This window comes from Camelina sativa, chromosome 20 (genome assembly GCF_000633955.1).
Source record: "Camelina sativa cultivar DH55 chromosome 20, Cs, whole genome shotgun sequence".
NCBI lineage: Eukaryota > Viridiplantae > Streptophyta > Magnoliopsida > Brassicales > Brassicaceae > Camelina > Camelina sativa.
Window position 1 is genome coordinate 9,911,161 of NC_025704.1, and position 10,880 is coordinate 9,922,040.

The following is a 10,880-nucleotide window of genomic DNA, read 5'->3' on the forward strand; positions in this document are numbered from 1 at the left end:
TTTTTTTAAAGTTTTGTAAGCCATTTTTCTTTTTCTCTTCGTTGTTTACTCAGATTTTTTAAAGCCTCAAATTCAGGCTTTAAAATTAAACAAATATAAAAACTTTATTTTTTTCCTCTCATTATATTTAAAATCTCTCCACAAGTTTATATATATATTTTACATAATTTTATTTTTATAAATTAATTTTCCTTATTTTATTCTCTTTCTTTTAAGATCCATTTCAATAATAATTATTTTTATTTTCATTATTATCATTATTATCATCATTTTAATAATAAAAGTAACTGTTATCGATTTAAAAGTATTTGTTACCAATCAAATTTTAACAGTTAAAGTTTTTAAAATTTCTACAGTTAAGCATTTACAGCCAAATTCTCTACAGCTAAAATTTTAAAGTTAAAGTCTTTACAGTCATAAGTAACAGCCGTTATCAATCAGGGCCACTATGTTATCCTTTTTTCATTTTTACGAAAAGTGGATGTTATTATGTTTACCTTAAAAATGATAATTATCAGCACTAATTATAATTAGACTAATCTTTTTTTTTTGTGATATAAATGTCTGAATGAGTAGAGTAATTATTATTACAAAAAAAAAAAAAAAAAAAAAAAAAAAAAAAGAGAAAAAAGGAGATGGATAAGACAAGAGACCACACAAATGGCATGATTGGGTCCCACAATAATTAGAATCTAACGCTCAGAAACGATTCCATGTGGGACCCAGTGCATCATCATCATCATCATCATCATATTATACATTTTTCCCACAATACGATTACGTATTTGACGTTAATTTCAGTGTAATCAAAAATACAGAAGATTCGTGAAGACATGAAATGACGTAATTACCCTCGATCTCCTTCTTCTTCTTCTTTCCTGTATTTAAAACCCCATCCTATCTCTCTCTCTCCTTCGTCTCGTCTTCTTCCGTTTATATCTAAAACCAGAGAGAGAGCTCACAGATTTTTAATTTTTCCATTTAGGCATTTTAGCTTTTTCTTTTGGAGTTAGCGCTGAGATCATCATCCGGAGAGAGAAAATGTTGGGAATTTTCAGTGGAGCTATAGTATCGCCGCCGGAAGAACTGGTGGCTGCCGGAAGCCGAACTCCGTCGCCTAAGACAACCGGAGCTACTCTAGTGAACCGTTTCGTCGATAAAAACCCCTCCGCCGTTTCTGTTCAAGTCGGAGACTTTGTTCAGCTTGCTTACAGCCATCACAACGAGAGTCCTCTCCGCCCCAGGTCTGTCTCTCATCCGGCGAGTTTTATTTTTTCATTTCATTTTTTGAAGGTTTAGCTTTTTTTTTACGATGATTCCGAAGTTTTATTCACCGTCTGATTATATCGGATCCGACGGTGATGAGGTCATCATCGTCGAGCCTTTCAAATTTCGCTGACAAAATTTAATTAAAAAAAAACAAAAAAGTCATATTTGCATGTATATATGGATCATATATAATTCATTTGATAATTTTGCTAAGAAGATATAATTAGTGAAATTATTTTAATTAGTAGATTCATATTTTGTAGATATCTTTGTTTTTTTATTATTTCTACTAGATTCCGATTTTGCATAATTGTGTGATTCTTTTAAGCACTCCACTTAACTTAGGGTGATGTATGTTTGTGGTGTGGTTTGGTCTGTGGACCACAAACAATAATAATTACAAAGTCCAAATGAAATTTCTATAATCATGTATATTTTTAGGAAATATGCGTATTAATTTCTATGGATAATTGTGATCGGAATTTGGAAATATACTAATACTTTGGGTACGTTACCTTATCCAAGTAAAGTTAGCTTCGTTGGTTGAAAAGTATCTTGTGAATCATAGAGATGATTCATCATGTATCACTTAACTATAAACGGTTTAAAGTTTATTAGTATTTAGATTGCCCCTTAAGTATAAATTTCGTAGTTGACTTTGTCGGTGACGGTGGCACAAGGACACGTCTCATAAGAGTTGTCTTAAGTCACCAAAGATTCACAAGCCTCCTATGCATGACTCATTAAGTCATTTTAGCTGAATTGCTCATGTCACTTATTCAGATTATTTATATGGTTACTAAGTATTTTTAAGTCCCAACCAAACCACTTGCAAACATAACTTCAACAACCATAACAATGACTCAATTAGACAACATAGGGTAAGAAAAATTTACATTTCCAAATTCATTCGCAAAATCTCTATATGGTTACAACTGTAGGCACTGTATTTTGGATATGACATATTATGGCCACTCTACTAAGGCAGCTTTGTTTGGTCCACCAAACCCTACAATATATAATTAAATGCCCACAACCATTAATAGCCTTATGAAACTATGATGCACCACACTCTATCTTTAGCTTTTACCCATATCAACTCCAAAACATTCATAATTGTATGTCTGCTTTAAGATCCGATGCTGACTCATCGCTCTGACTATTCTCCTCCCTCATTTATAACTTCAATAATTGCAATACTTTTTCTCTTGATAGGTTTACAGTCCTAATCCTTAGTTTGCGTACTATTGATTTGACATAATCAAATATAGGCTTGTCTTAAGCTGTTTTTTTTTAATTGGTACAGGTCATTTGGAGCTAAGGATGAGATATTCTGCTTGTTCCAAGGCTCACTTGACAACCTAGGAAGCTTGAAACAGCAATACGGGCTTGCAAAGAATGCAAACGAGGTTCTCTTGGTCATCGAGGCTTACAAGACTCTCCGTGACAGAGCTCCTTACCCGGCCAACCATGTTGTGGCTCACCTTAGTGGGGATTTCGCCTTTGTGGTATTTGATAAATCAACCTCCACTCTGTTTGTAGCCTCTGTAAGTTCTCTTTCTAACCCTCTCAGAAACCCCTTTTTGTCTGTAAAACAGATTGAATTTGGTGGTGAAAATTAATTCTTGATTTGCTGCAGGACCAAGTTGGTAAGGTTCCATTGTACTGGGGAATCACAGCTGATGGGTACGTGGCATTTGCTGATGATGTTGAGTTGCTAAAAGGTGCTTGTGGCAAGTCTCTTGCCTCTTTCCCTCAAGGTTCGTTTTTCATCACTCTTTTAAGTTAAAGATTTTGGGGGCATCACAAGTTCAGTTGAAGCGATTTCGAGTTTTGAATGGTTGTGCATGTGTGTGTTGCAGGCTGTTATTACTCGACGGCGTTAGGTGGGCTTAGGAGCTTTGAGAACCCTAAGAACAAGATCACTGCCATTCCTGCTAATGAGGAAGAAATTTGGGGAGCCACCTTCAAGGTGATTGATTATTCTTCTTCAAAAACAAATCAGATTTAGTATTATTCTTTTTGTTCAGCAACAACAAAAGAGGCTCATAACACAAACTGTGGTGGTGGAACAGGTCGAAGGTGCAACAGTTCTTGCAGATTGAGAGTGAAAGAGAGTAAAAAAGAAACAAGTTCAATTTCTCGTAAATCTCGAACTGATAACAGCAAAAAAAAAAAAAAAAACAAATAATGACGTAGAAAAACAAAAAGCTGTTCTAAGAGTGCTGTAAGCTATCAATGGTTATCAATGGTTGGTGTTGATGTGTGTAGCGTTGTATCATGTCTTATGTTTCTTTGTACAGCCCGTGTGTCTGTCTTCTACTGTTTTTAGTGTCTTGTTTCTAATAAGTTAATGTCTCTTAAACCAAAATCTACGTTCTCTTGATCCTTTTGTCTCTCTGTTCATCAACTGTTTCTCTAGTAAATCTCACAATTCTCAACCTGTCTACATGAATCTGTAAGAAGTAGTATTAACGGGTCTGGAGCATCTGAGTTATAACCTTTATTTCGTAATCACAGCATTCAGATTTTATTATACAGAGACAACAGTGGTGAGGGAAATAGATACGAGAACCGAAACGGGAACAGCTTCTGAAGCTTTACGTAGACAGTAAGATGTAGTAGAAGGCAAGGCAACTCTAGTTCATGTGTTGATGCAGATTAAGATGCAGGACAGATGTCCTCCAAACTGTCGAAAAAACAGATAAAAACATTTGATCGAGACAAACACTTTTTGTAAATTTTCTGATGTGGCAGTTTCAGTAAGATAGAAATTCATACCTCTCCCCTAAACATTCAATAATGTCGCTTGTTAGAGTTGATCTCTTATGTTTTGTAAAAGCCAGAGATGCAGCTTTTCTCAGCAAGCCAGATGCAGCTATGCATCCCAAGATGGCTGGATTCTCTGAGGGACTGAAATGTTTTGGTTTTCAGAGATTGTCAAAAACACTTTGCTCAACACTGATCAACGATTGAGCTTAAAAATGATTGAGAAAACTTCGTGATAAAAGGAGGTATCATACCTTTCAGGATCTTGTTTAAGCTGTTGCGCCCATGACAAAAACACTGCGACACTAGATGAAACCAAAACCATGTAGGCGACTATTTAGTGGCTACAAAACTTTACTCTTAAGTCTTAACCAGAGCAATCTAATGATATTGGATCAAAGAATGGTGAACTCACCTCCCAGAGAGAATATCGCCTTGTCCACCGCAGCGCCTTGGTGAACCATATATGCTCACTGATTTTACTGCATAAAATATACAAAATCACACCTGGCGTTCTCAATGTTCTTTAACTGAAAAGTAAAATATATATGAAAAAGTTTCTCACCTATCTCCCCGTTGCTTATAAGATCAGATTTCCCTTTCCTGAGAATTGTGACGCCACCGATCCTGAATAACAAAGGCGTCTAACATTATTATCATCACATTTTGCATTGCAAAACACCAAATGAGAGCCTGGGGAAGTTGTGTACTGTTTGGCGAGAGAACGTAGCTGATCTTCAGCATTCTGTTCATCTACTTCACAATTAAGCACTTTTTGAACTAGACGTTTATACTCGTTCACATTTGGGGTTAAGACAGCAAGCGGATAGCTGTTGACAAGATCAATGGAGTTTGTTACAAGAAACAGCCCGTCCTGCAGAATCACCATCAAACAATCAAAAGATTTGGGATAAGAAGAAAACCAATTGATCCAGTTTTTACACTATATATCACTGCTTACCCCATCTACAACAAAAGGAACATTGGATTTTTTGGCAAGAAGCATGATTTTACTCACACATTCCTGAAAATAAAAAAGTCATAACTCATAAGTCCATCGCTAAAGCATTGAGAAATCAAATTTTGTAATGTGATGAAGCGGTGACAGAGGAATCTGTACCAGGAGAAATGGATCCCTTCCCAAACCAGGACCAATCACAAGGCAATCAAATCTTTCCATCCATTTATTGACTTCCCCGAGCACTTTATCTTGAACTGTTCTTTGATCTTCCTCACTAAGTTGACTACATCCAGAATACAAAATATAGAGATTACGAAGATGGACCTACGGAATGAAAATCACACTGCAAACACTAGAAGTAGCATACAGGTTGACAGGAACATTCACCTGATGTTGTACGATTCCTCAAGAACAGGGTGAACTATAAGCTCAGGACTATAGCTCTTTATAACAGGAGCTGCGTCTTTCGTGCAGAAGACATGAGACAAATCAGCACCCTACAATTATGGACAAGAAAGAAACCAGTCTTCTCTTCACTTAAACCAAAGCTGAATAGAAGAAAGAAGCTGTGGTGGATAATAGAACGGAACTACATACAATTTTCAAAGCTGAAATGGCAGCGAAGTATGGAGCTCCTGTGTATTCACGACAGCCTCCAATCACAGCTATCTTCCCTGACACAGATCAAATTTCTAAAAGACTCAAATTTTGAGTTCCAAATTTGGTTCATTACAGATCACACACAATTGTAAAATCCAAAACACAAAACCCATAAGCAATTTAAGTAGAGACGAAGGAGAGTACTAACCAGCTTGGCCTTTGTGTCGTTTAGGATCAAGCGATGGCGTCACGGTTCTAAGGATACTCTCAGCGTCGGCCTCCGATGTGGAACTCATTGCTCTGATGATTTGTGATCCACAAAGCGCTCGTACCAAAAACTGTTGCCTTCTGAGCACACTTGAAGAAGAAGAAGAAGGTAAGTGAGAAGTCAATCGTCCCAAACCAATGACGACACCATGTTTCACCAACATCAGATTCTCGTTGATTCTACAGAACCCACCGCTTCTGATACAGCACCGAGTAACGAATCCTCTGCTTCGTTCGGAGGGTTAGTATAATTTATTTTATAGGGAAGGGTCAAAAAAAAAAAAAAAGCAGACTTTTTCTCAGAATCGGAGGTTTTAGAGAGAGAGAGGGAAGAAGATGAAGCGGACGGTGATGGACAACGCGATTCGATCATCGGTGGTGGTATTGGGATCATTGGCCTTTGGTTACATGTCACTTGAACTTGGATACAAGCCTTTCCTTGAAAAGGCTGAACAATACGAAAAATCTCTTCAGTCTTCTCAACAACAACAACAACAACAAGGTTTTGTATTCCCTCTCTCTCTCTCTCTCAAATCGCTTTGCTTATGTTTGTTTCAAAAGAGATAGATTTATGCTGTGAGTGATTGATTGGTTAATTGGTGATCCATTAGACTTTGGAAGTTATCAGTGTGTGTCTCGAACTACTATCTCATGGATGCGTTAGAGATTTGTGGATAATCCTAATCTGTCTTTGATCGGATTCATGTGAAATCTCAGTTTATGTTGAAGTGACAAAAGAAAAGTCTCAACCTTTATCGTCAACAGTCATGAAAAATTGCTTCTGGTTCTGATTGATAACAATGTGTAATTGCAAATCTTGAAGATGTTTGTTTCCATATAGTGTTTGGATCAATGAGCTCTCTATGTTCTTTAGTCGTTGTGTCTCAATGGATATTTGGAAGTTCTAACTTAAAACTTTGATTGTGAACAATTTTTTTATTCTTTTTCTTACTCAGATCTTGTTGATGAACAAGTAGAAGCGAGGTGGGACGACAATAACAATGTCGAGGGATGGGAGGAGAAGAGGTAGTTTCTATAATCAGTTTTATTTGACAAACCTATGAATGTGTAAGGGAGGAACCATGTCATAACTTTCTTCTTTATTATCTTGATCCTGGATCATCGTTAAGATCATCAAATCTGTAGCTATCCACTATTTCCCTTCTTTTTTTGATAATCAAATCACTTAGGATCATATCTCAGTATAGTACAGATTGCCTAAATCATTTTTGAAAGTTACTACGATTATGAACCATCTTTTGATCTCTCTAAAAGCAACCTTACACAATCTCTATTATGTAACAAAATGGCTTATATGAAAAAGTTCATTGACTGAACTGTGGCTGGGAAGCACAAGAGGAAGCAACAGAGTAAATATGATTATTAAGAAGTTGGACCAAATCATTAAAACAAAATTAGCTTTAAAAAATCATTAGTTAAACAATAATACTAAAAGGTAATCTGATCTTGGCCGGTACGCAACCTCTTCTCGGTTCTCACCCTCTGACTTACATTGAATCTTGTCCCTAGACAAAATAACCATGTGATGTGTTGTTCATCATACACAAATCTCCGGCATGGACGGCTTCGAGTCTGAGCTTCGTGCTGCGTACAATCTATAAAATTTACTCTTCTTTAATCATTTACAAGATTCCATCTGTTTGTTTATTGAGTCTACCAAACTATTACACATATTTACACCAAAAAACAAAACGCTATATTCGGTGAATAAACCCAAAACGCATTAACCGTTTTAAATGGTGCACTAAAAAGTGTAAAAGCTACGCCGTCTTAAGCCCCACCACTCTCACTACTTTAAGCCACGCGCCACGATCGCGTGTGTGTCATCTTTTGGATCTACGGGAACCCCGCCAGTTAAAAGGACCCCACGCACGATTCACTCACACATACTCAGACTCTCTCCAAGTCTTTCCCTTTTTACGAAACCAAAGACTAGGGTCAAGAAAAAAGTTGAATGCTAATTACACCTTTGGATTTGTATTTGCTCGCTTAATATTCCCAAAGGCTGCTTCTTTCAGCCTTCTTACTCGTTTTCTCCTTCTGAATCTACTGAGAGAACAATAAAGTCTTCAGCTTTTGCAGTTTCTTCTTCTTCTTCTTCTTTAGATGTCGAAGAACCACCCATCTGTGGAAGACGATGAAGCCATGCCGCAAGTCTCTGTAGTGATTAAGAGATTCAAGCGTTTGAGGGTCGTGTTCGAGCCATCTCTAGGAGTCTTGGGTTTTTTCTTGGTGGGTTTGTGTTTAGTCTTCAGCTTCTTCTACCTTGATTACAGAACCGTGGCTAAGACTAAAAGTCATGACTTTTCGGATCAATCGGAGAGATTCCTTTGGCTTAAGGAGCTCGATGGGTTTGTAGAGAACAACACCAAAGTTGGGTTTCTTGAAGAGAGTGGGAGTGGTTGTAATGTCTTCGATGGTAAATGGGTTTGGGATGAATCGTATCCTTTGTATCAGTCCAAAGATTGCACCTTTCTTGATGAAGGATTCAGATGCACTGAGTTTGGCAGACCTGATTTGTTCTATACCAAGTGGAGATGGCAACCTAACCATTGTGATTTGCCCAGGTTTGTTCTTCTTTACAGAGCTTGCTACAGAGTCTTAAAGTCGCTTTCAGTATTCTTTGGTGTTTTGTTGTTATCTCTCAAATTCTTGTCATGCGTGTTCATTGTGATGTCATCGAAGTTTTGTATTATTTGCCTTAAAGATAGTTTAGGATTTAGGAAAATGGTTCTGGCATACATAGATTAGTAAATGCTTCTTTGCAATTAGTTAGCTGACCTTTGTTTGTTATGAAATGGATTAGATTTGACGCGAAGTTGATGCTGGAGAAGCTAAGGAACAAGCGGCTAGTGTTTGTAGGAGACTCAATTGGAAGAAACCAATGGGAGTCTCTTCTCTGTATGCTATCTTCTGCTATCAGGAACAAGAATTTGGTTTACGAAGTGAACAATAGACCCATCACAAAGCACATGGGCTTCTTTGTGTTCAGGTTTCATGACTACAACTGCACTGTTGAATACTGTAGAGCACCTTTCTTGGTTCTCCAAAGCCGTCCACCTAAAGGATATCCAGAAAAGGTTAAGACGACTCTTAAACTTGAGACAATGGATTGGACTGCTGACAAGTGGAGAGATGCGGATATATTAGTGTTTAACACTGGTCATTGGTGGAACTACGAGAAAACTATCCGCGGGTTAGCTTCTTTCTTTCTTGTTTAACATTCTCAGAACTAATCAGAATTGGTTTTGGTTCCCTGACTGATCTTTGGATTTGTGACTGCGCAGAGGTTGTTACTTTCAAGTAGGAGAAAAAGTGAGAATGAGAATGAAGATAGAGCATGCACATAGACGAGCTATGAAGACTGTTATGAGATGGATACAAGAAGAGGTTGATTCAAACAAGACACAGGTCTTCTTTCGCACATTTGCTCCTGTGCATTTCAGGTTTGTCACGCATATATATATTTACAAAACAGGAATTCTTGGATCAAAATCTTAAAGCTTTCCATTCAATTGATGTCTTCGTTTCATTCAGGGGAGGAGATTGGAGAACAGGGGGAACATGTCATATGGAGACACTGCCAGATTTTGGAGTTACTCTGGTTCCACCAGAGACATGGGAACACATAAAGCTCCTTCAAGATGTCTTGTCATCGTCTTTTTACTACTCGAAAAGATCAGAGGCAGTTAAGCTGAAAGTGTTGAACATAACAGCGATGGCTGCTCAAAGAAACGATGGCCACCCATCACTGTACTACTTGGGCTTAGCTGGTCCTGCACCGATCCGCAGGCAAGACTGCAGCCATTGGTGTCTTCCTGGAGTTCCTGATTCGTGGAATGAGCTTCTTTATGCATTGTTTCTTAAGCACGAAGGCTATTCAAGATCAAACAGTGGCGATACAGACAACTTTACATAATGAAACTTTGGTAGAAACAGCTGTTGCAGGATTTATAACGGCTGAGAGATTTTGATTGGGTGGAGAATATATGTAATTACTGACGACTAGGTTAAGCAACTTTGTATAAATTTCAAAGATTTGAGTGACCTCATCATATCATAGATTATTAGTTCACAAGTGTTTTTGGTATACAATGAGTATGTTACACTTGCAGAACTTTATTTTCCCTTTTAATAATACAAAATAAATTTATATATAATTTTTTTTATAGAAAAAGCGAAGGTAGGTTCTTCAAATCAATCCAGATGGTGGTTTGGTCTCCACGTTAAATTCTCGCACGGTGATGATGATGATGATGGTGACGATGATGATGATGATGATAAGGACGAGAGGCTATGGGTTGACGATGATGATGAAGAAGAAGAAAAGTGCCATAAGTGGCGGCAATACGAGAGGCCTTCTTCGAATTCGACCCTGAAACAGGTTTTACCCTTTTCCACGTCAACTAGTTTCATCTGCATCTCATCGTCGTGATCGGTGCAACCGGTGACGACGACGACGCATAATCCGAGAAGCACAACCACACAACCTATGCTTATAAGAAGAATATAAATAATTTCCATTATGTGTTTCTTTTTTCTTTTGGCTTCTAAGAATTTTTTTGAGAAATTGTTGTTAATATGGTTTATCGAACATGTATATTCATTTTGTGAGTAAAAATCTTGGGGGGTTTTATTCCATTATTGGACAGTAATTAGGATAGAATTTAATTGAAAAAGATTTTAGATTGAAGAAGATAATCTAATTAGGATACAATTTAATTGGAAAATTTGCTTAATTTATGGAAAAAAATATTTTAGATTGAAAAAGATAATTATTGAGAATTTGATTGGTGACTAGATTCATTGGGTAGGGAGGGATATGAGAGGATATGGGATGATGATGGTGATGATCGATGTCGATGATGAAGAAGATAGTGCCATAAGAGGGAACATGAGAAACCTTAGACTTTTGTTTTTTGTTTTAATTTTGACATCCATGAGAGAGAGACCTTTCTTCGACTTTGAAACATTTTGTGTACCCTTTTCCACG

General features: G+C 37.3%; 4 protein-coding genes across 4 annotated transcripts; 3 read left to right on the forward strand and 1 right to left on the reverse strand.

Moving 5' to 3' along the window:
• On the forward strand, positions 889-3,457 carry LOC104770263 (stem-specific protein TSJT1-like). Its single transcript, XM_010494662.2, has 5 exons — positions 889-1,244; positions 2,576-2,816; positions 2,909-3,029; positions 3,132-3,241; positions 3,345-3,457. Exons 1-5 carry the CDS (start codon positions 1,042-1,044, stop codon positions 3,372-3,374), a joined length of 705 nt encoding a protein of 234 aa, XP_010492964.1. The 5' UTR covers positions 889-1,041; the 3' UTR covers positions 3,375-3,457.
• Positions 3,741-6,087, reverse strand: LOC109124747 (ATP-dependent (S)-NAD(P)H-hydrate dehydratase-like). The gene is made up of 11 exons (XM_010494663.2): positions 5,808-6,087; positions 5,597-5,673; positions 5,387-5,496; positions 5,159-5,282; positions 5,000-5,062; positions 4,749-4,912; positions 4,604-4,665; positions 4,454-4,520; positions 4,293-4,343; positions 4,051-4,182; positions 3,741-3,958 (listed from the first exon to the last, which is right to left on the reverse strand). Exons 1-11 carry the CDS (start codon positions 6,028-6,030, stop codon positions 3,931-3,933), a joined length of 1,101 nt encoding a protein of 366 aa, XP_010492965.1. The 5' UTR covers positions 6,031-6,087; the 3' UTR covers positions 3,741-3,930.
• On the forward strand, positions 6,182-7,071 carry LOC104770266. Its single transcript, XM_010494664.2, has 2 exons — positions 6,182-6,368; positions 6,823-7,071. Exons 1-2 carry the CDS (start codon positions 6,203-6,205, stop codon positions 6,894-6,896), a joined length of 240 nt encoding a protein of 79 aa, XP_010492966.1. The 5' UTR covers positions 6,182-6,202; the 3' UTR covers positions 6,897-7,071.
• LOC104770267 (protein trichome birefringence-like 11) lies at positions 7,771-10,004 on the forward strand. Its single transcript, XM_010494665.2, has 4 exons — positions 7,771-8,454; positions 8,694-9,083; positions 9,175-9,333; positions 9,425-10,004. The coding sequence occupies exons 1-4, from the start codon at positions 7,994-7,996 to the stop codon at positions 9,804-9,806; spliced, it is 1,392 nt and encodes a 463-aa protein (XP_010492967.1). The 5' UTR covers positions 7,771-7,993; the 3' UTR covers positions 9,807-10,004.

What these genes read in the sequence shown, in the direction of transcription:
- LOC104770263 (XM_010494662.2), top strand. Translation starts at nt 1,042, where the DNA reads ATGTTGGGAATTTTCAGTGGAGCTATAGTATCGCCGCCGGAAGAACTG. An exon ending in GAGAGTCCTCTCCGCCCCAG is followed by an intron (nt 1,245 to 2,575) that starts GTCTGTCTCTCA and finishes TAATTGGTACAG; the next exon opens with GTCATTTGGAGCTAAGGATG. An exon ending in TTTGGGGAGCCACCTTCAAG is followed by an intron (nt 3,242 to 3,344) that starts GTGATTGATTAT and finishes GTGGTGGAACAG; the next exon opens with GTCGAAGGTGCAACAGTTCT.
- LOC109124747 (XM_010494663.2), bottom strand. Translation starts at nt 6,030, where the DNA reads ATGTTGGTGAAACATGGTGTCGTCATTGGTTTGGGACGATTGACTTCT. An exon ending in GAAGGGATCCATTTCTCCTG is followed by an intron (nt 5,063 to 5,158) that starts GTACAGATTCCT and finishes TTTTATTTTCAG; the next exon opens with GAATGTGTGAGTAAAATCAT. An exon ending in ATTGAATGTTTAGGGGAGAG is followed by an intron (nt 3,959 to 4,050) that starts GTATGAATTTCT and finishes TTTTTTCGACAG; the next exon opens with TTTGGAGGACATCTGTCCTG.
- LOC104770266 (XM_010494664.2), top strand. Translation starts at nt 6,203, where the DNA reads ATGAAGCGGACGGTGATGGACAACGCGATTCGATCATCGGTGGTGGTA. An exon ending in ACAACAACAACAACAACAAG is followed by an intron (nt 6,369 to 6,822) that starts GTTTTGTATTCC and finishes TTTCTTACTCAG; the next exon opens with ATCTTGTTGATGAACAAGTA.
- LOC104770267 (XM_010494665.2), top strand. Translation starts at nt 7,994, where the DNA reads ATGTCGAAGAACCACCCATCTGTGGAAGACGATGAAGCCATGCCGCAA. An exon ending in AACCATTGTGATTTGCCCAG is followed by an intron (nt 8,455 to 8,693) that starts GTTTGTTCTTCT and finishes GAAATGGATTAG; the next exon opens with ATTTGACGCGAAGTTGATGC. An exon ending in TTTGCTCCTGTGCATTTCAG is followed by an intron (nt 9,334 to 9,424) that starts GTTTGTCACGCA and finishes CGTTTCATTCAG; the next exon opens with GGGAGGAGATTGGAGAACAG.